Here is a 24669-nt window from a genome sequence, read left to right as displayed (position 1 = left end):
TTTTTGCACCTTTTCCAGTTCCATTCTATCCTTCTTGAGGTGCGGTGACCAGAACTGTACACAGTACTCCAAGTGTGGTCTCACCATCAATTTGTACAGAGGCAATACAACACTTGCCGACTTATTTTTCTATTCCCTTTCTAATCATGCCAAGCATTGAATTTGCTTTTTTTTTTTACTGCTGCTGCGCACTGGGTTGACATTTTCATTGAGCTGTCCATCAAAACCCCAAGATGCCTTTCTTGGGTTGTCTCATAAAGCTTGGTCCCTATCACTTGGTCCCCATATTTGGGATTCTTTGCTCAGGATTCATCTCTTAATGGCAGTCACGGAAATCGGTGACTATCCATGACAAGGACGAGAGGAATTTTATTCATTTCCAAACCGTCTGTCGGAAAAAGGAGATCGCGAGCGTGATTTGACTTTTTTCTCTTTTCCAAAGACTTTCCAACATTACGTCTTAATGATTTGTGACATTGTAAACCTCTTCTCCCCGACGAGCTTTAGTCATATGAAAATAATCCAAGGCTTTCAATCTGCCTTGCATCAGAGGGCCCTGCGTGGAAGTCTCGGCCGGGGGAACGCAGGCGAGAACATGGTGGTCTGGTGGGTGTCCGTTCTTAACCCCGGTGACACCCAATGATGAAATGTGGTTGCAACCTTCTGACCCGAAATTGTAGGATTGTGGATGTGAATCACGACATTACAATGAGAACAATTAATCAGTGGAACCTCTTGCCTCCAGAAGCTGTGAATGCTCCAACACTGGAAGTTTTTAAGAAGAGATTGGATAACCCTTTGGCTGAAATTGGTGTAGGGTTTCCTGCCTAAGCAGGTGGTTGGATTAAAAGTCCTCCAAGGTCCCTTCCAACTCTGTTCTTCTCTTCTCTTCTCTTCTCTTCTACTCTACTCTATTTCTTGCATTCTCTTCTCTTCTACTCTCCTCTCCTCTATACTCTACTCACTCTACTCTACTCTATTATTGCATTCACTTCTCTTTTCCTCTCCTCTTCTACTCTACTCTACTCTTCATTCTACTCTACTCTACTCTTCATTCTACTCTACTCTACTCTATTATTGCATTCTCTTATCTTCTCTTCTCTTCTCGTCTACTCTAGTCTACTCTAGTCTACTTTACTCTACTGTATACTCTACTCACTCTACTCTACTCTATTATTGCATTCACTTCTCTTTTCCTCTCTTCTCTTCTCCTCTCCTCTATACTCTACTCACTCTACTCTACTCTATTATTGCATTCACTTCTCTTTTCCTATCTTCTCTTCTACTCTACTCTACTGTACTCATTCTACTCTACTCTACTCTACTCTATTATTGCATTCTCTTCTCTTCTACTCTAGTCTACTCTAGTCTACTCTACTCTAATTATTCCCTTCCCTTCTCATCCGTAAGGGACAGAATTTGTTTCCTGGTGTTGCAATTCAAGCTTCATCACCATTATCCTTAGTGCTGCCAAATCTCTTGAGTTTTCTGGACAACATTTTCCAGACCTGGTTTGCCATTGCTTCCTTCTCAGGACTGGGAGAAGGTGGCTGGCCTAAGGTGGTACTAGAACTACTGGTCTCTAACCCCTACAATAGACCAGCTCCAGTGCACCCTTAAACCAATTTAAATGCTTATCTAAAATGCACAACAGGCACATTTGCCAAGATCTAAATCATATAGCTATGTAGTGGCCTGGGATTTCATTAGTTAACTTCAGATCCCAGCTATGCTCGTTTTCTTGCAAACTCACGATTGAATCTGCATAATCTTTTAAATACTTGGCTCAGAACTAGTTTAGCATTTTTTTTAATAAAAAAAGTTTCAAGATAGTGATGAAGTTTCCTTCTTCTTTCTGGGATAGGACTGAAAAAAGCCAGGCAATTGGTTTTGGAAATTGCTGACTGTCCATAAGATCTGAGGAATTTCTGAGCTCTAATAGTTATCCCAGGCATGTTTCAATTCAGTTCCTATGGATTTACCAACCACGTCTGCTAGAAGTTTGTTCCAAGCATCTACTGTATTTTCCCCGCCTTAGTTTCTCTCTGTAAATCAGTGACAATATTGAAATAGGCTACACCTCCTGTCTTTCACTCCATCCAGTTTTGATCACCCAAAATATAAAAAAGATGTTGAGATCCTAGAAAGGGTGCAGAGAAGAGCAACAACGATGATTAGAAACATAGAAACATAGCAGATTGACAGCAGAAAAAGACCTCATGGTCCATCTAGTCTGCCCTTATACTATTTCCTGTATTTTATTTTAGGATGGATCTATGTTTATCCCAGGCATGTTTAAATTCAGTTACTGTGGATTTACCAACCACGTCTGCTGGAAGTTTGTTCCAAGCATCTACTACTCTTTCAGTAAAATAATATTTTCTCACGTTGCTTCTGATCTTTCTCCCCAACTAACCTCAGATTGTGCCCCCTTGTTCTTGTGTTTGCTTTCCTATTAAAAACCCCTCCTGAAACTTATTGATCCCTTTAACATATTTAAATGTTTCGATCATGTCCCCCCTTTCCCTTCTGTCCTCCAGACTATACAGATTGAGTTCATGAAGTCTTTTCTGATAGGTTTTATGCTTAAGACCTTCCACCATTCTTGTAGCCGGTCTTTGGACCTGTTCAATTTTATCAATATCACTGATAATCATTTTCAATATAATTGACTAGGGCAGTGTTTCCCAACCTTGGCAACTTGAAGATATCTGGACTTCAACTCCCAGAATTCCCCAGCCAGCATTTGCTGGCTGGGGAATTCTGGGAGTTGAAGTCCAAATATCTTCAGGTTGCCAAGGTTGGGAAACACTGGACTAGGGGACTGGAGGATAAAATATATAAAGAATGATGGGCAAAATTGTGTAGGGACAATCTGAAAATAAGAACTAGGGATGACATGATAGCAGTCTTCCGATATTTTGATGGTCTAAAGAAGAGGGAGGTCAACCTATTTTCCAAATCACCAGAAAGCAAGAGCAGAGGCAGTGGATGGAAGCTAACCAAGGAGGATGTTTATTGGAGATTCTCAGCCATCCAGGTCATGGCTGTCTTCCAGGTCTTTTTTCAAGAGGCTTTTTAAAAAAACATCTTCAAAGAAACACAAGAAAATCCACTTGCCCCTTGAAAAAGCACCTTTGAGATAAATGAGCCCCACAGACGCTTCTCCCTGCCTTTTCCGCCCCTGTTTCCTCCCAGGAGGTTCCTAGAGAGGCCCCACTGAGGCTTCTCCCCGCCTTTTCTGGCCCTGTTGCCTCCCAGGAGATTCCTAGAGAGGCCCCACGGAGGCTTCTCCCCGCCTTTTCTGGCCCTGTTGCCTCCCAGGATATTCCTAGAGAGGCCCCATGGAGGCTTCTCCCCACCTTTTCTGGCCCTGTTGCCTCCCAGGAGATTCCTAGAGAGGCCCCACTGAGGCTTCTCCCCACCTTTTCTGGCCCTGTTTCCTCCCAGGAGATTCCTAGAGAGGCCCCACGGAGGCTTCTCCCCGCCTTTTCTGGCCCTGTTGCCTCCCAGGAGATTCCTAGAGAGGCCCCACTGAGGCTTCTCCCCGCCTTTTCTGGCCATGTTTCCTCCCAGGAGATTCCTAGAGGGGCCCCACTGAGGCTTCTCCCCACCTTTTCTGGCCCTGTTGCCTCCCAGGAGATTCCTAGAGAGGCCCCACTGAGGCTTCTCCCCGCCTTTTCTGGCCCTGTTGCCTCCCAGGAGATTCCTACAGAGGCCCCACGGAGGCTTCTCCCCACCTTTTCTGGCCCCGTTGCCTCCCAGGATATTCCTAGAGAGGCCCCATGGAGGCTTCTCCCCATCTTTTCTAGGCCTGTTTCCTCCCAGGAGATTCCTAGAGAGGCCCCACAGAGGCTTCTCCCCACCTTTTCTGGGCCTGTTTCCTCCCAGGATATTCCTAGAGAGGCCCCACGGAGGCTTCTCCTGACCCTTCCCAGCCCTGTTTCCTCCCAGGAGATTCCTAGAGAGGCCCCACAGAGGCTTTTCCCTGCCTTTTCCGGTTACAGTTTCGGAGGCTCGGGTTTGTAAGTGGAAAATGCTTCTTGAGAAGAGGCAAAAAAATCTTGAACACCCGGTTCTTATCTAGAAAAGTTCGTAAGTAGAGGCGTTTGCAGGTAGAGGTACCACTGTACCTTTTACTAGCTATTGTTTAGATTCAAATTGGTGTAGAAGAGGGGAAAAACTCAGTCTTGCCAAAGCTTTAAAACAGCTAAGCTGGGCGGAACGTTAGTTTTGCTCCCCTGATGATGTGAGAGAAGGAGAACAGATTCCCAGATGTTTACACTGTCTGGGTATTTGTTGATTGAGCCTCAGTAGTTTGCATTTATTTTCTCACTGTATTGGCTGAACATCCATATATTTCTTGCTGGCGAAGATTTGGGAGACTCCCTCAATTCCCATTTACAACGTTATATAGCGTGACCTCACCTTGCCTTTTTACCTTTTGCATCCTTTGCTTATTGCAACAATATTGTAAGACAGAAGATTAAAAAAACACAACCACCCCTTTTTACTACCCCATAATCCTTTAATTCAGGGTAGAGTTGGGGCGATTGGATGGAGCTGAGCATTTACTGGCTGGCTGCCCTTTCTGACACCAAGGGGGAGTTCACAGCAGATATTCTTTTCTTGCACCCTAAGCAGGTGAAAACAGATCAGCGCTACCTAGGATTGAACTCTCAACCATACACATGGGACACAATTCATTTTCTATGGGATAGAAAAGGTGCGTGGGATAGAAAAGGTGGATAGAGAAAAATCCTTTTCTCTATCCCACAATACTAGGATAAGGGGGAACTCCCTAAAGCTCATAGGTAAGAAATGAGGACACATAATAATAATAATAATAATAATAATAATAATAATAATAATAATAATAATAATAATTGTTGGCGGAACAAAGCATTGCATGGACAGTTCTTGGAGAAGATTGAAGGCAAAGTAGATAAAGAAAAGACCTGGTCATGGCTTACAAGTGGAACACGCAAAAAGGAGACAGAAGGACTAATACTGGCGGCACAAGAACAGGCCATTAGAACAAATGCTGTCAAAGCCAGAATTGAAAAATCAACAGACGATCCAAAGTGCAGACTCTGTAAAGAAACAGATGAAACAATCGATCACATATTCAGCTGCTGCAAAAAGATCGCACAGACTGACTACAAGCATGGACTTGATGCTGTGGCACAGATGATCCACTGGAACTTGTGCCGGAACTACCATTTACCAGTGGCAAAGAACTGGTGGGATCATAAGCCCGAAAAAATGGTCGAAAATGAGCAAGCAAAACTACTGTGGGACTTCCGACTTCAGACTGACCGAATTCTGAAGCATAACACACCAGACATTGTGATCGTGGAGAAAAAGAAAGTATGGATCATTGACATCACAATCCCAGGAGACAGCAGAATTGAGGAGAAGCAGCTAGAGAAATTAGTGAAATACGAAGATCTAAAAATCGAGCTGCAACGACTCTGGAATAAGCCAGTGAAAGTGGTCCCAGTGGTCCTTGGCACTTGCAGTACCAAAGGATCTCAGCGGACATTTGAAAACCATCGGAATTGACAAAATCTCTATCTGTCAATTGCAAAAGGCCGCTTTACTGGGATCGGCAAACATAATTCGTCGCTACATCACGCAGTCCTAGGTGCTTGGGAAGCGCCCAACTGGTGATGAAATACGAAATCCAGCATAGTGATCTCGTTTGCTATGTTGTGCTGACATAATAATAATAATAATAATAATAATAATAATAATAATAATAATAATAATAATAATAATAATAACAACAACAACAACAACAACAACAATAATAATTTATTAGATTTGTATGCCACCCCTCTCCGAGGACTCGGAGCGGCTCACAACAAGCAATACATCTACAAATACAATTTTAAAAAACAATTTTAAAAACCCCTTATAAAACAACCATACAACCCAGACAAACCATACATAAATCATAACGGCTAGGGTATGTCAATTTCCCCATGCCTGGCGACATAGATGTGTTTTCAGGAGTTTGCGAAAGGCAAGGAGGGTGAGGGCAGTCTTAATCTCCAGGGGGAGTTGATTCCAGAGGGCCGGGGCTGCCACAGAGAAGGCTCTTCCCCTGGGTCTCACCAGACGACATTGTTTTGTTGACGGGACCTCGAGAAGGCCAACTCTGTGGGACCTAATCGGTCACTGGGATTCGTGCAGCAGAAGGCGGTCCCAGAAGTGAAGGGAAATATTTCTCCACTTAGAAGGTCATTGACTTATGGAATTCCCTTCCAGAAGAGGTTGCGACAGCTGTCAGCCTGGGTAGCTTCAAGGCAGGATTAGACAAGATTCATGGTTGCCAAGGTGGTTATTGAAAGGGATGTCCAAATTATGATGTCTTTGTAAGTGGAAAATGGTTCTTGAGAAGAGGCAAAAAATCTTGAACACCCGGTTCTTATCTAGAAAAGTTCGTAAGTAGAGGCGTTCGTAGGCAGAGGTACCACTGTTTTTATATGTAGTCTTTGAATGCTTTTCAGTCTTGGAGGTTGTGGTTTGGATTTCAGCCAGGTGTCCGCTGTTGAACCATGCCTTCTCCTGTTGATTACAGTAGACATTAAAAGTGGGTGGAGTTCCTTTGGTTGATCTCCAAAGAAACTGAGTAATAATTGACCCAACATACAGAGTGTATGAATAAACTATTCTTTTTGTTAAGAAATTTATGTTTTACAGAGGGCCCCGGAGTTCACATCCCTCTGTGTCCCCCCGCCTCCTCCCGACTACCAAATGTTTTAAATATGCTCAGCTGTTGCTCCATTATGCCTCTTCATTCAGCAAACAACCCAGAGAACCTATTAGAGAAATGCCTAAATTCACTATACCAACTATAAAGCTGACTGCTAGATCTGCAGGTCAGCGGTTCAAATCTCATCACCGGCTCAAGGTTGACTCAGCCTTCCATCCTTCCGAGGTGGGTCAAATGAGGACCCGGTTTGTGGGGGCAATATGCTGGATCTGTTTTAAAAAATGCTATCGCTAACATGTTGTAAGCCGCCCTGAGTCTAAGGAGAAAGGGTGGCATTAAAAAAAATTGAATAAATAAAATAAGAAGACAATGGCAAACTTGTCCAAACCAATCTCTGGGATTCAAATTCTACACTATGTTTGATGGATGCTCTTTAATGAAATCCTTTGAGCTGCGAACCAAATTTAGTTGCATTTTTTAAAATTATCGGTACATTTGGGGTTCTGAGAGTATTGGGTTCAAAAAAAAGGCAAGCCGAACTCATTTCTTTCTTGTCGTCCGCCTTCCTTCTGGGGTTGCCAAGGCTGCCTTCATGAAAGGGCACCTCTCTCTGCAGACGTGCCCGCGAGACAAGACTCTAATGAATTGGAAAACTAATTAGGCTATCTAATTGATTTTGCATGAGTTGTCTTAAGGAATGTGCCTTGCACAGCGCTTGTGCACACACAAAAAATTCCCAAGAATAATTCTCAGTGGTTCGTGATTAAAAATGGATAACCGGCCACCGGACTGAAATTTAGCATGGAGAATGATATAAAGGGGGATTTTAATAGGAGAGAAGATAAGTGCTAATATCTTTATAAACTCTGAACAGTGAGGAGAAATAAAAACCTTAGCGGAGAAAGTTTTCAAAAAGTTTTCTTAGGGCAATTGGAGTTTTATCTTCCGGTAGTGTTCTAGGCTATTAACTGATATATTTTTCTCCTTCCTTGCTTTTAAATATTTAAATATTTTTTAAAATAAGTTTTACTTATACACATATAAACATAACAGACAAAACAAAAGACATTTAAAAACACTGGACATTTGTGTAGCAAACCTGTGTGTTACATTTCTTATTGTGCTCACAATCTATTACACAACTATTTTTAGCATATTATGTTAGACAAGTCATATATATTGATCTTATTTATGTATCTAATCCTATATTTATTTTTCCTTAACCCATTTATCACCAAGGAGTATCTTTTTTTTTTACTTCTTCACTCCAACTGTTATTATTATTACTAATTATACATTTGTTACTTTCTCCTTTTGTCCAGCCAGTAGTAGAATTTGCCCCAACATTCATAATATTCCAACTCTTCCTTATTTTTTATTTCCAATGTTAATTTATCCATCTCCGCACATTCTGTTATTTTCTCTATTATATCTTCCTTTGTGGGTACATTTTCATTTTTTCCAATATTGTGCAAATATTATTCTTGCCGCGGTTGTTATGTGCAAAACCAAACATGCTGCTAAGTGAGAAATTTGAGTTTGGCTCCATTTTATGAATTTGTTTTTCTTGCCACATTTGTTAAGTGAAGCACTTGCGCATGTTAAAATAGTAATAGGTTTGAACATGCAAAGAACACGCAAAGAAAGATGCGAAATTTAATAGCTAAACAGCAAACATTTCATATTTTTTAGATTGACGGCAGAAAAAGACCTCATGGTCCATCTAATCTGCCCTTGTACTATTTCCTGTGTTTTATCTTAGGATGGATCTATGTTTATCCCAGGCATGTTTCAATTCAGTGACTGTGGATTTACCAACTATGTCTGCTGGAAGTTTGTTCCAAGCATCTACTACATATTTTAGAATAGAATAGAATAGAATTTTTATTGGCCAAGTGTGATTGGACACACAAGGAATTTGTCTTGGTGCATATGCTCTCAGCGTACATAAAATAAAATATACATTTGTCAAGAATCATATGGTACGACACTTAATGATTGTCATAGGGGTCAAATAAGCAATGAAGAAGCAATATTAATAAAAATCTTAGGATATAAGCAACAAGTTACAGTCATACAGTCAACATGGGAGGAAATGGGTGAAAGGAATGATGAGAAAAACTAGTAGAATAGAAGTGCAGATTTAGTAGAAAGTCTGACAGTGTTGAGGGAATTATTTGTTTAGTAGAGTGATGGCGTTCGGAAAAAAACTGTTCTTGTGTCTAGTTGTCTTGGTGTGCAGTGCTCTGTAGCGACGTTTTGAGGGTAGGAGTTGAAACAATTTGTGTCCAGGATGTGAGGGGTCAGTAAATATTTTCCTCGCCTTCTTTATGACTCGTGCAGTATACAGGTCCTCAATGGAAGGCAGGTTGGCAGCAATTGTTTTTTCTGCAGTTCTGATTATCCTCTGAAGTCTGTGTCGATCCTGTTGGTTTGCAGCACAAAACCAGACAGTTATAGAGGTGCAGATGACAGACTCAATGATTCCACTGTAGAACTATATCAGCAGCTCCTTGGGCAGTTTGAGCTTCCTGAGCTGGCGCAGAAAGAACATTCTTTGTTGTGCTTTTTTGATGATGTTTTTGATGTTAGGTGACCATTTTAGGTCTTGAGATATTTTCTCATGTTGCTTCTGATCTTTCCCCCAACTAACCTCAGATTGTGCCCTCCTTGTTCTTGTGTTCACTTTCCTACTAAAAACACTTCCATCCTGAACCTTATTTAACCCTTTAACATATTTAAGCTTTTTATTAGACACTGTGTACTTCTGAACAAAACCTTGTTTGAATAATCTAGGGCCCTTTGAAGTTTTACAGTTGCATCTCCTTTTTCAATTGCAATGTGTGCTCACATAACATTTTAAACTTTGCAAGGACAAGGAAAAAGACAGAACGGACTGCAGTGAGTTACATAAATATGTAAATATATTAGTAAAACTTTCTTGAACCTGTTACTTCACTTGGCTTTGAGGGCTGGGAATTTTTAAGAGCCAGTCCCAAGGCGGTTTTAACATCTCCAAAGTTCCACCCAAAGCTTAAATGCTGATGTTCTGCGTTCATATTAAGTGGATCAGTTTATGAGCGGCTTCATTGCACCATTAGCTCCAGATGTTGCACGTATTTATACTGGTACACTGAAATAATTGTCATGGCAACGGATGAAAAATTGTTCTTCTTTTTTTAATGCATCAACACATGCTTTGTTTTGAGTTAGAACAAGGATTCTGGATTTTGGCACTGGGTGAAACATCTGTTGGCTTGACCAGTAGAGTCACTTCAGTCTCTTGGCAGGATATGGGAAGATTTGTGGCTGACAAGTTTGACTTCATTTGCTCCTGCAAACCTGACCCACCATATGGTGTGATGAAGTCCCATCAATCTTCTGAAATGTCTTAGAATAACAGAGTTGGAAGGGACCTTGGAGGTCTTCTAGTCCAACCCCCTTCCTTAGGCAGTGTTCTGCCGGCGTGTCCCAACCGCCCGTAATTACAGGGTAATTATTCCAAAAAGACACACACCACATGATAGAAGGAAAACCAAAAGTCTTTATCAACAGAAAAGCAGAAAAAACTCCCTTTTTAAATGTCAAAGGGATTTTCTGGTACACACAAGGCACAGGTTAAATGCAATCCAATTTCTCACCCAGTAACTGGGAAATTGAGTCCAATTCCAAAGTCCAGAAAGTCCACACACAGTCTTGAACAGGGAAACAGCAAAACCATGATCTTGACGAAACTATGAATCAGATAAACTTCCACCAGGCTAAACCAGCACGCTGCTCTTTTTATCTGTAGCACTAATTACAGCAGCCCCACCCAACCACAGGTGGCCTCACTTATCTCCTGTAATAATCCTTCAGTTGTTCTCTCCTAGGCATCACTCTACGCATGCAGGGGTCCGTCATAAGTTCTTGTTCAGTATCCAGGGATGATAAGGATGATTGATCTCCTCCTGGGCTGTCTGCCAAACTCCCCTCTTCCCTGCCACTCACGCTTCCTTCGTCAGAGGAGACTTTGTCAGGAGTTTCTATCAGGAGCAAAACAGGCCTGTAGCATGTGGATGTTTCCCCCACATCCACCTTCACATTCCTTGGGGCAGGAGCTGGGCCAGAGCCAACCACAACAGGCAGGAAACCCTACACCACTTCAGACAAATGGTTATCCACCTCTCCTTAAAAACTTCCAGTGTTGGAGCATTTACAACTTCTGGAGGCAAGTTGTTCCACTAGTTAATTATTCTAACTATTCAGATATTTCTCCTCAGTTCTAAGTTGTTTCTCTCCTTGATTAATTTCCACCCATTGTTTCTTGTCCTACCCTCAAGTGCTTTGGAGAATAGTTTGACTCTCTCTTCTTTGTGGCAACCCCTGAGATATTGGAACACTGCTATCAGTCCTTCTTTTCATTAGACTAGACCAGGGGTAGGCAAAGTTGGCTCTTCTATGACTTGTGGACTTCCAATCATGCCAATCATGCTAGCTCAGGAATTCTAGGAGTTGAAGTCCACATAGTCATAGAAGAGCCAACTTTGCCTACCCCTGGAGTAGACATACCCAGTTCCAGCAACCGTTCTTCATATGTTTTAGCCTCCAGTCCCCTAATCATCTTGGTTGCTCTTCTCTGCACTTTTTCTAGAGTCTCAACATCCTTTTTGCATCGTGGCGACCACAACTGGATGCAGTATTCCAAATGTGTCCATACCAAGCCATTACAAAGTCGTACGAACACTTCCCATGATCTCCATTCTATTCTATCTTAATTCTATTAAATGTACCTTAGGATTTTCCGCCAACAAAAGGTGTATTTGTGACAGTCGGTTTTTAGGCTGATCCAGCTGTCATAGAGTTAGGATTAAGATAAACAGCCCTGCTGGCTCAGGAATTCTGGGAGTTGAAGTCCAAAGGTTGTAAAGTTTCCATAATGGCTCACCTCTGACCTGGAGCATACCTACTCTATGTGGTTTTATTAAGCTTAGGTACTAAGTTTCTTGGTATAAATGATTTATTTATTTATTTATTAATCAGATTTGTATGCCGCCCCTCTCCGCAGACTCAGGGCGGCTCACAGCAATAATAGTACAATGTAAACAAATCTAATATTTAAGTTTAAGTTGATTTAAAACCCCAATTTAAAAACCAATCATACATACTAGCATACCATGCATAAATTTTATAAGCCTAGGGGGAGGGAAAGTATCAATTCCCCTATGCATGATGACAGAGGTGGGTTTTAAGGAGCTTACGAAAGGCTAGGAGTGTGGGGGCAACTCTGATATCCGGGGGGAGTTGGTTCCAAAGGGTCGGGGCCGCCACAGAGAAGGCTCTTCCCCTGGGTCCCGCCAAACGACATTGTTTAGTTGACGGGACCCGGAGAAGGCCAACTCTGTGGGACCTAACTGGTCGCTGGGATTCGTGTGGCAGAAGGCGGTCCCGGAGATATCCTGGTCCGGTGCAATTAAGGCCAGTGTCGGTAAGTGGCTAGGTTAACAAGCCATAATTTGTCAACCATATTGTTGATTATCACGGTCAAGCGACCTAATATTAAGTATTTGTATCTAGTATGTGGAATTGTGTGTTTATTTTCTTTAGTTCTCTGTATTATGTTGTATTCATTTTGGATATTTCTGAAGAAGGTATGAATTCGTTTTTAGAGGTTTTCTGTTCTATCGATTTATGGTGCAGTGTTTCTATATTTTCATTTTATTTGGGTACAAAAGGATGGAGTGTGTAGTTTTCCTTTAGGTTTTTACTGTATTTTTTTTCTGTTTGAGCCATTTGTATCAATTTTCCCATATTTTGTAAAATTCGGATTTATCTTTTTCCTGTAATTCCAAAGTCATTTTGGTCATTTCTGCACTAGTCTAGGACCTTAATTATGAAGCTTAAAGTTTGTGGGGGCTGTTTCCGTTTTCCAATTTTGCGCGTATAGGAATCTTGCCGCCGTTATAATATGGAGGATTAAGTATTTGTCTTCATTTTTAAATTTCTGCCTTGCAATACCAAGAAGGAAAAGTTCAGGTTTTAAAAGTACAGTGATACCTTGTCTTACAAACTTAATTGGTTCCGGGACGAGGTTCTTAAGGTGAAAAGTTTGTAAGACGAAACAGTGTTTCCCATAGGAATCAATGGAAAAGCGATTAATGCGTGCAAGCCCAAAATTCACCCCTTTTGCCAGCCGAAGCACCCGTTTTTGCACTGCTGGGATTCCCCTGAGGCTCCCCTCCATGGGAAACCCCACCTCCGGACCTCTGTGTTTTTGCAATGCTGCGATTTCACTGAGGCTCCCCTCGCTGGGAAACCCCACCTCTGGACTTCTGTTGCCAGCGAAGTGCCCGTTTTTGCGCTGCTGGGATTCCCCTGCTGGGATTCCCTTGCAGCATCACAAAAACACGGAAGTCCGGAGGTGGGGTTTCCCATGGAGGGGAGCCTCAGGGGAATCCCAGCAGCGCAAAAATGGGTGCTTCACTGGCAACGGAAGTCCGGAGGTGAGGCATCCCAGCGGCGGCGGTGGGTTTGTAAGGTGAAAATAGTTTGTAAGAAGAGGCAAAAAAATCTTAAACCCCAAGTTTGTATCTCGAAAAGTTTGTATGACGAGGCGTTTGTAAGACAAGGTATCACTGTATTGTCTGTGCCACAATTTTCTCTACAATGGTCACTACTGGTTCTTATAACCAGGCTGAACCGGGAGCAATCCACTGCTGGATTTGATAAATGAGCCACAAGGATGCAGAAAAAGTTAATTTTTCATCCCTGGTTTATCAATGGTTCTGATTGCGTTTATACAATACGTGTAGCCTAGCAATCAAGAATGGCATATAGATGCTTCTCCAGTTGCTTCAGATATTGGGCCAAGCATGAAGGGTTCCTACCACAGCATCCTATGCGTAACCTGGTTTATGGTTCAGTTTCCGGGTTTGGAGCTGGGCTGAGCGCCAATTTCTTTAAACAAGGCCAAGGGAAGAATTGACACCCTCAGTAGCTTTGCTGTGTCTGCCTTAGTTCTCAGCTACTATGCTACCTTTCAGCTTTCCGACTGTGTTCCTGGAAACACCTTGTGTCTCCGTTCTTTTCTGGCAGTGTTTTGCTGTGCACTGTCAGTCATCACCATGCGCAAAACAGTAATGACAGCTTCTGCGGTGTAGCCAAAGGCTTGTTTGTAGAAGTTGAGGTTCTAAAGCGTCTTAATCTCTGCGACAAATCAATTTTATGATTGAGTTTTAAGTACGGCTAGCATCAAGTATTAATGATTCCACTTGAAAGTTTGGCACCCCCTCTTATAATTATGCCTAGATGGGTTGCTTACAGAGATACGATGACTGTCTATGACAGTGATGGTGAACCTATGGCATGGATGCCACAGGTGGCACGCAGAGCCATATCTGCTGGCACACAAGCCATTGCCCTAGCTCAACTCCAATGTGCATATGTGCGCCGGCCAAATCTCAACTAGCAAATGCTCTGTCCTACACATTGGGAAGAAGAATCTGAACTCCAAATACGAACTGAATAATCAAATTATCACAGATAATCCCCACTTGGTTAAAGACCTTGGTATACTAATAACAAAAGATTTAAGTGCCAAAGCCCACTGCAACAATATAGCCAAGAAGGCTTCAAGAGTTGCAAACCTAATCCTACGTAGCTTCTGCTCTGGCAATCTCACACTACTTACCAGAGCTTACAAAACTTTTGCCAGACCCATCCTCGAATACAGCTCATCCGTTTGGAATTATGGGTGTGGGCACTCACACATGCACAATAGTGCACATTCACACTCGTTTGGCATCCGAGGAAAAAAAGGTTCACCATCACTGGTCTATGACATCTGTGCAGTTGGTTTCCATCGAGAGAAATTAAATGGCTTGACCAACTATTGTGGAATCAAAATTCTCCTTTTGTATTATAAAGATCTATATTTTATTTATCAATCCAGAGATTAGGATTGCCTTTCAGGGCAAAATTTGCCGAAACAATTGGTCTTTGGAGTGTGAAAGCACACTCCCTAACTGAATATTTGTTTTCCATTTTTATAGTTTGTCACTTCACTTCCAAAATACATGTTATTCCTTTCTGGGTGGTTATATTATGTTCATCTGTCCAAGTGCAAACAGAATGATCTTGTTCTCAGTATAAAAAAAATGTTTATTAATGATCAGAATCCTGCTTGTGCTGATTTTACATTTTAAAAGCTACATTCAGCCAGGAGGAATGAAGTTAACGATAACTTTGCAGTGTGAGGTTTCCTCCCCGCCTCCCCCACCCTTAATGAAGATCTCAAAATGTTGATTAGAGGTCAGCAAGGGGCGAGTACAAGTGCACTAGAGTGCCTTCCATCCCCTGTCCTATTGCTCTCCTATATCTCCTATACCTTTCTTCCATTCCTATATCTCTTATTCTATTCTTTCATTAACATGTTCTATTACTATACCTTCTTTTCTATTCTTTCTTAGATATATTTTACTATGAGTATCTCCTCTATAACCTTCATCATGTACTTGACTATGTGTATATAGATATATACCCACTAAAACCCTCATTGTGTATTGGACAAAATAAATAAATAGATAGATAGATAGATAGATAGATAGATAGATAGATAGATAGATAGATAGATAGATAGATAGATAAAGGCTTTCTAAGTGGGATACATTTTTGAAGCAGCGTTTGAATGGTGTTCTGCAAACAGACACAACTTTTGAACGAAGCAGATGTGCGCGACAAACTGGCACCCTAGGGGAGATTTAACGCTCCTAAAATATTTATCTGTGCGGTACAACAGAGCGACAACAATGGGTGAGTGATTTTGTAGTGTGGAGAAAAAAACCCACGATGCCTGTTATAGTGATTAAAATAAGCTGAACAGAACGGAACAAAAGGAAGCATTGATAAGTAGAGCGAGCAAACTCTCACACTCTTTTGAGAAGATCCACGGAGCCAGCGGTTCGGTCTGTCTAATGATATCGCGGTATCTGCACAAGGCTTTATTCATCGTTTAAGGCAGGAGTTTTTTGCACACCAGGAGTACAAATTTAAGCCTATATAGTAGGGCGGGCATGAACAGAAAGCATTTATCAGAATTAAGCTGAGATATCTATTTTGCATAGATGTAATTTGTAAACTACTAAAAGACACTTTCCTTAAGGAAATCAACCCTGCCTTTTTTTGGGGGGGGGGGGGTTTGATGGGGGAAGGACAGAAACTGAAGCCCAAATATGTTGGTCACTTAATGAGAAGAGAGGCCTCCTGGGGAAAAGACCCTGATGTTGGGAAAGATTGAAGGCAAAAGGAGAAGGGGACGGCCAGGGATGAGATGGTTAGATAGTGTTCTGTCGGGCTCTCTGGTAGAATCCTCCCAAAAATTCACAGGTACAAATTTCAGACACACAACCGTTTGAAAATTCAAAACAATGTTCTTTATAATGAAAATTCACTTAAACCAAGCCCTCTTTTGGTATAGCAAAGAGCACTCGTCTCCAAACAAACTGGTAATTTGTACAAGTCCCTTATCAGTTCTGTGATACTTAGCTTGCAGCTATGAGGCAATGCACAGTCCTTCTTCTTTCACAAGGTGAAACACACTTTGCTCTGGTTTAGTTTCAAAGCAGGGGAAAATCAGCACACAAAAGGTCCAAGTCAGTAAAGCAGTCACGAAACACAACGATCAAATAATCCTCCACAATGGCCAAACCCACAGGCTGCTATTTATAGCAGCCTCACTAATGACCACAGCCCCATCCAACCACAGGTGGCCTCATTTTCTTTGATAATAATCTCTCAGTTGTTGCTGCCTAGGCATCGCTCTCCGCATGCATGGCTGTATCATTAACTCTTGTTCTGAATCCAAGGAGGAGCTAGATAATTGATCTCCTTCTGAGCTGTCTGCCACACTCTCCTCCTCCCTGTCACTCATGTCTTCTTGGTCAGAGGAGCCTTCATCAGCAGATTCCACCGAGGGCAAAACAGGCCTGCAGCATGTGGATGTCTCCCCCACATCCACAGTCCTTGGGGCAGGAGCTGGGCCAGAGCTAACCACAACAGATAGTCTCATTGATACAATGAACATAAATTTGTCCAAACTCTGGGAGACAGTGGAAGACAGTGGGGTGGGGGACTGGCATGCTGTGGTCCATGGTGGAATGGGATAACTTGCCACAGCCAATTCTCCATGACCAGCACTCTATGGCCAACTCTATGTATTTTATTTTAAATGTATTGTCCCTCAACCAAATCCAATAATGCCTTTCACTTGTCACAACTTTCATCTCTGCTGGTTAGGTTCATGGGAGCTGTAGTCCCTAAGACCAATTGGAGAACGTTGATTCCGGTGCTTTTTCAAAAGGCAACTGGACTGTAGTTTCCCCTCGAAGAAGAAGAAGTCCTTTCCCTTCTCCTCCAAGTAGCTTCATCCGTTCTGGTTGACTGCTGGAGCTCGGATTCTTCCATATTTCTCACCATCTAGTCAGAACTGATGAAGTTTCTTGGATGAGCAGTGAAACTTCTTCCTCCTCAATTAAAAACAAAAGTCCAATTGCCTTTTATAAAAAAACACCTTGAAGAGTTATCCATGGAGGCTGTTGGGACCTGGATGGGTGTCAACAGACTCAGACTCAACCCGGATAAGACGGAGTGGCTGTGGGTTTTGCCTCCCAAGGACAATCCCATCTGTCCGTCCATTACCCTGGGGGGGGGGAATTATTGACCCCCTCGGAGAGGGTCTGCAACTTGGGCGTCCTCCTCGATCCACAGCTCACATTAGAGAATCATCTTTCAGCTGTGGCGAGGGGGGCGTTTGCCCAGGTTCGCCTGGTGCACCAGTTGCGGCCCTATTTGGACCGGGAGTCACTGCTCACAGTCACTCATGCCTTCATCACCTCGAGGCTCGACTACTGTAATGCTCTCCACATGGGGCTACCTTTGAAAAGTGTTCGTAAACTTCAGATCATGCAGAATGCAGCAGCGAGAGCAGTCATGGGCTTACTTAGGTATGCCCATGTAACACCAACACTCCGCAGTCTGCATTGGTTGCCGATCAATTTCCGGTCACAATTCAAAGTGTTGGTTATGACCTTTAAAGCCCTTCATGGCATTGGACCAGGGTATCTACGAGACCGCCTCCTGCCGCACGAATCCCAGCGACCGATTAGGTCCCACAGAGTGGGCCTTCTCCGGGTCCCGTCAACAAAACAATGTCGTTTGGCTGGACCCAGGGGAAGGGCCTTCTCTGTGGCAGCCCCGGCCCTCTGGAACCAACTCCCTCTGGAGATTAGAATTGCCCCCACCCTCCTCTCCTTTTGTAAGCTCCTTAAAACCCACCTCTGCCGTCAGGCATGGGGGAACTGAAACATCTCCCCCTGGGCATGTTTAATTTATACATGGTATGCTTGTGTGCGTGTCTGTTAGTATATGGGGTTTTTTAAATCTTCAAATATTTTAAATTTAGTCGGATTATTTAGGATTTGTTCCACTTGTTGTGAGCCGCCCCGAGTCTTCGGAGAGGGGCGGCATACAAATCCAAATAATAAATAAATAAATAAATATTCCTTCCCCCCTAGGCCTTTACAATTTATGCATGGTATGTTTGTTTGTAGGGATGTTTGGTTTTACAAATAAGGGTTTTTTAACTGTTTTAGTATTGGATTTACATGCTGTTTTGTACTACTGTTGTTAGCCACCCCGAGTCTACGGAGAGGGGCAGCATACAAATCCAATAAATAAATAAATAAATAAAATAAATGACCTGGATGACTGAGAATCTCCATAGATATGTTGATTCCGGCCTTTCCAGCCTATATCTAATGCTATACCTAGCACAAAAATCTAGGTAGCTGGTACAACCCACAAGCAAAATGTACGAGAACTGAGATTTATCCCATATAAATATCTGGAAAGGTACCAAGAATTGAGAGAAGAATGTTCAGTCTTCATAATGACCTTCATTAGAAGGGGGCAAACTCACATTTTCTCTCTGCCACACATAATTTTACTGAAAAGGCTAGTGACAAAGGCTTTTGTTTAACGGGAGAAAAATGAAGTGGGGGTACATGGGCCAGAGACAGAACTTGGCGCTGCCATCGTTGGGTTGTTTCCATGGGATAATGGAACAAAACGTGATATTTTACTAATGGCCCAGTTTAATTCATCTCGCCGATAAATAGTTTGCCCAACCGTAAACGAATCAAAGTAGATGTATCCCACGTACCATCTCCTTGAGCGGCAGACAAAGTTTGCCCGCAGTTAAATGGCCACAGTTAAATAAAATATATATTTAGTTCTGTATGTTCCTAAAAGCAGGGTGTCCAGCAAACCTGGAAAATAGGGAAATCGGAGAATTATCAGGGAAATCGGCAGTTCGGGAAATATCAGGGAATTATAGAAACATAGAAGACTGACGGCAGAAAAAGACCTCATGGTCCATCTAGTCTGCCCTTATACTATTTCCTGTATTTTATCTTAGGAAGGATATATGTTTATCCCAGGCATGTTTAAATTCAGTTACTGTGGATTTACCAACCACGTCTGCTGGAAGTTTGTTCCAAGGATCTACTGGGAGGATTCTACCAGAGAGCCCGACAGAACACCCCTGGACTAGGGCATTATATAGTGGTATTAGGACTTCCCTAGTCTTGGAGTGTAGCGCTCTGTTGATACAGCTTAAGATTGTGTTGGCTTTTTTAGGTGCTGCTGCACATTGCTGGCTCACATTTAGTTGGTTATCCACCAAGATTCTGAGATTTCTCTCACACTTCCTACTCTCTTTCTCTCTCGCCACAGTGGTTCTACTTCTATTATCATCCCCAGTGTTACTAACTGAGCAACGATCCACTTTGACGTAGCTTAGGTTGAAGAAGTTCTGTGATTTAAAAACGGATAACAAAAAAATCGAACGGCCTTTGCAGCACTGACATAATGCCTCTGGCGAAGAAATAACCTATGCATTGCTACCAAGAGGCACATCTGTTGATCATTAATATTACTGTACCAACCCTCCTGAATGGCCCAGATTTCTGGAGCTTACTCAAAGTTTCCCAAACGCGCTGCCCATGCCAAAAAAATGAAAGACTTCACTCTTGTGACAAATTGACCCAATTAAAGAATGGTGCTGCAACCTAGAGATGGTAACTGATGAAATTCAGACGTGTTGAATGCCGTAGTTTGGCCACATCTGCCACGTAGCCCTGGGCTAACTCCCTTTTTTATTGTTCTGGGTCGGTAAGCCTTTCGAAGTAGGCTAGTTCAACAAAGAGAGACTGCAGGAAATCCAAGAAGGCTGTTTTATTGCTGCAGGATATAATAGCAGAATCTCGAAAAGTTCTTCTCTGTCTCGTTTTATACTAAACAAAATCAACACTGAGTTGTGTTGATGTTCTTTCTCATGCTCCCTTCAGTCTCGGGATTGCATAATCTCCTGACCAAACCCCTCTGTAATGGTTATTCTATAGTAGTGGTCCACAACTTTTTTTGTCTCTGAAGACTGGTGGTGGTGGGCGGGGGAATGATGGTTTGGGGTGTTGACCCACCATTTGTACAAATGGAGTTTGCACACTCACCCATTTCTGGGGATTAGGGGCAGGGGTGAAATCCAATTTTTTTTTACTATTGGTTCTGTGGGCGTGACATGGTAGGTGTGGCAGGGGGACGATACTGCAAAATCCCCATTCCCTCTCCACTCCAGGGGGAAGGATACTGGAAAATCTGCACTACTTCCCCACTCCAGGGGGAAGGATACTGGAAAATCCCCATTCCCTCCCCACTCCAGGGGGAAGGATACTGCAAAATCCCCATTCCCTCCCCACTCCAGGGGGAAGGATACTGCAAAATCCCCATTCCCTCCTCAGTCCTGGGGGAAGGATACTGCAAAATCCCCATTCCCTCCCCACTCCAGGGGAAGGATACTGCAAAATCCCCATTCCCTCCTGAGTCCTGGGGAAGGATACTGCAAAATCCCCATTCCCTCCTCAGTCCTGGGGAAGGATACTACAAAATCTCCATTCCCTCCCCACTCCAGGGGAAGGATACTGCAAAATCCCCATTCCCTCCTCAGTCCTGGGGAAGGATACTACAAAATCTCCATTCCCTCCCCACTCCAGGGGAAGGATACTGCAAAATCCTCATTCCCTCCTCAGTCCTGGGGGAAGGATACTGCAAAATCCCCATTCCCTCCTCAGTTTTGGGGAAGGATACTGCAAAATCTCCATTCCCTCCCCACTCCAGGAGAAGGATACTCCAAAATCTCCATTCCCTCCTCAGTCTTGGGGAAGGATACTGCAAAATCCCCATTCCCTCCTCAGTCCTGGGGAAGGATACTACAAAATCCCCATTCCCTCCCCACTCCAGGGGGAAGGATACTGCAAAATTCACACTCCCTCCCCACTCCAGGGGGAAGGATACTGCAAAATCCCCATTCCCTCCCCATTCCAGGGGGAAGGATACTGCAAAATCCCCATTCCCTCCCCACTCCAGGGGGGAAGGATACTGCAAATTTCTGCTACCGGTTCTCCAGAACCTATCAAAAACTGCTGGATTTCACCCCTGGTTGGAGGGTCCTCCTGTGCTATACCTCTCCCAAAGTTGACCGTCTCAGTGCGCAAAAAAGGGAAAAGAAGGAAAACACAAAATTTTGCAAAGAGAAGCGTTTCCAACTGCTGTTTCCTCATTTGCAATATGACCTATTTCTGAACTATGATTTTTCTTTGCCCGATTTAAGGGACTTGATTTATTCACCAACTTTGGCTACTTGTCTCCGTCTGGGATAAGCAGGACCAGATCTAGAAAAAAGGGATGCGCCAGACTAAAGGCTGACTAATGAATAGTTGCAGAAACATAGAAACATAGAAGATTGATGGCAGAAAAAGACCTCCTGGTCCACTAGTGTGCCCTTATACTACTTCCTGTATTTTATCTTAGGATGGATATACAGTATGTTTATCCCAGGCATGTTTAAATTCAGTTACTGTGGATATACCAACCATGTCTGCTGGAAGTTTGTTCCAAGCCTCTACTACTCTTCCAGTCAAATAATATTTTCTCACGTTGCTTCTGATCTTTCCCCCAACTAACCTCAGATTGTGTCCCCTTGTTCTTGTGTTCACTTTCCTATTAAAAACACTTCCCTCCTGAACCTTATTTAATCCTTTAACATATTTAAATGTTTTGATCCTGTCCCCCCCTTTCCCTTCTGTCCTCCAGACTGTATAGATTGAGTTTGTTAAGTCTTTCCTGATAAGTTTTATGCTTAAGACCTTCCACCATTTTTGTAGACCGTCTTTGGACCCGTTCAATTTTATCCATATCTTTTTTGTAGGTGAGGTCTCCAGAACTGAACACAGTATTCCAAATGTGGTCTCACCAGCGCTCTATACAGTGGGATCACAATCTCCCTCTTCCTGCTTGTGATACCTCTAGCTATGCAGCCAAGCATTCCATTTTATTTTATTTATTCATTTGTCCAATACACAAATACATAGGGAGAAAAATAGACATGTAGTAATATATATAAGGGTAAAGTGAGCGTAGAGGAGAGGATATATGAAAGAAAGAAAATATATATGATAAGTGAGAGAAAGGAAAGACAATTGGACAGGGGACGAAAGGCACACCAGTGCACTTATGTATGCCCCTTCTACTTGCGTTCTCTACCGCCTGACCGCACTGTTTACCCATTCGGAGACTGTCAGAAATCACCACCCCTAAATCCTTCTCTTCTGAAGTTTTTGCTAACATTCCGAGCCTCCTGCTGACCGAGGTTTTCTCGCTGTGATTCAGATTACAGGACCGGCCCGTGCTTCACTTTGGTGGCCAACCAGATGTGCCAGGGGCAACTCAGCGGGATCGTGTGCACCAAGACCCTCTGCTGCGCGACGGTGGGCAGAGCCTGGGGTCACCCGTGCGAAATGTGCCCAGCCCAGCCTAGTCCTTGCCGACGGGGATTCATCCCAAACATCCGATCAGGAGCTTGCCAAGGTAAGTGACTCTTGCAATCTTTCTTATGCAGCTGATCCTTGAACTACAATGCAGCCCGGGATTTCTGTGGTTAAGCGCGATGGTCGGGAAGGGAGTCTGTCCCCATTTGATGACCTTTGGGCCACAGTTGTTAAGCGAATCACTTTGGTGCAAATCACTTTGAAAGGAGCCGAGGTGGCACAGTGGGTGGAGTGCTGTATTGCAGGCCACTGAGGCTGACTGCTAGATCTTGCAGGTCAGCGGTTCAAATCTCATCACCGGCTAAAGACTGACTCAGCCTCCCATAATAATAATAATTTAATAATAATAATTTATTAGATTTGTATGCCACCCCTTTCCAAGGTAGGTAAAATGAGGACCCGGATTGTGGGGGCAATAGGCTGGCTCTGTTACTACTCTCATCTTTTACTACTCAATTTTAGCATATTAACAATTTAGCATTTTAACATTATTTATTCAAATTCCCTCTATTTTAGCCAATTTTATTGTATTTTAACCAGTCACAGTTTTATGACGATCGATGTGGTCCTTTTCCTCACTTTGATATGGTCAATTGACTAATCAAATAAAGTTGATATTGAATATTGTTAAAAAGGGCTATTACATGTTGTAAGCCGCCCTGAGTCTAAGGAGAAGGGCAGCATAAGAAAACAAGCAAGCAAGCAAGCAAGCAAGCAAGCAAGCAAGCAAGCAAGCAAGCAAGCAAGCAAGCAAGCAAGCAAGCAAGCAAGCAAGCAAGCAAGCAAGCAAGCAAGCAAGCAAACAAACAAACAAACAAACAAACAAACAAACAGTTCCATGATAGCAATAGCATTTAGACTTATCTACCGCGTCATAGTGCTTTTACAGCCCTCTCTAAGTGGTTTACAGAATCAGCCTCTTGCCCCCAACAATCCGGGTCCTCATTTTACCCATCTCAGAAGAATGGCTGAGTCAACCTTGAGCCGGTGGTGAGATTTGAACTGCTGTACTCCAGCTTTTGATAGATAAATAGATAGATAGATAAAGAGAGAGAGAGAGAGAGAGAGAGAGAGAGATAAAAGAGAGAGAGAGAGAGAGATGGTAGCGTTTAGACTTATATACCGCTTCATAATGTTTTTACTGCCCTCTCAAAGCGGGCTATAGAATCAGCCTATTGCCCCAACAATCTTGGTCCTCATTTGACCCACATCAGAAGGATGGAAGGCTGAGTCAATCTTGAGCCAGTGGTGAGATCTGAACTGCTGAACCCCAGCTCTTGATATAGATAGGATAGATAGATAGATAGAAAGATAGAAAGATAGATAGAAAGATAGATAGATAGATAGATAGAAAGATAGAAATAAAGATAGATAGAAAGAAAGATAGAAAGATAGAAAGATAGAAAGATAGAAAGATAGAAAGATAGAAAGATAGAAAGAAAGATAGATAGATAGAAAGAAAGATAGATAGATAGATAGATAGAAAGATAGAAAGATAGATAGATAGAAAGATAGATAGATAGAAAGATAGAAAGATAGATATAGATAGATTGATAGATAGAAAGATAGAAAGATAGATAGATAGATAGATAGATAGATAGATAGAAAGATAGAAAGATAGATATAGATAGATTGATAGATAGAAAGATAGAAAGATAGAAAGATAGATAGATAGATAGATAGAAAGATAGATATAGATAGATTGATAGATAGATAGATAGATAGATAGATAGAAAGATAGAAAGATAGAAAGATAGAAAGATAGAAAGATAGAAAGATAGAAAGATAGAAAGATAGAAAGATAGAAAGAAAGAAAGATAGAAAGATAGAAAGATAGATAGATAGATAGATAGATAGATAGACAGACAGACAGACAGATGGTAGCATTTAGACTTATATACCACTTCATAATGCTTTTACAGCCCTCTCTAAGCAGCTTCTGGAAACAAATCTTAAGGCTGGTGATCCTGCGATGTTTTCTTTTCATGTTATTTCCCCCGCCAAACCCATTAATAGAGCCGTCTCCCTAAA

The 24669-nt window shown here is 42.5% G+C and overlaps 1 protein-coding gene across 1 annotated transcript in view; it reads left to right on the top strand.

Moving 5' to 3' along the window:
- Nucleotides 1–24669, top strand: part of FBN1 (fibrillin 1) — a 248260-nt gene that overhangs the window by 62390 nt on the left and 161201 nt on the right. The window contains 1 exon segment of the mRNA XM_070763010.1: nucleotides 22481–22678. Within this exon segment, the coding sequence (XP_070619111.1) occupies nucleotides 22481–22678 (198 nt within the window).

This window comes from Erythrolamprus reginae, chromosome 10, assembly GCF_031021105.1.
Source record: "Erythrolamprus reginae isolate rEryReg1 chromosome 10, rEryReg1.hap1, whole genome shotgun sequence".
Lineage (NCBI taxonomy): Eukaryota > Metazoa > Chordata > Lepidosauria > Squamata > Dipsadidae > Erythrolamprus > Erythrolamprus reginae.
This window is presented reverse-complemented; position numbering and strand designations above follow the sequence as displayed.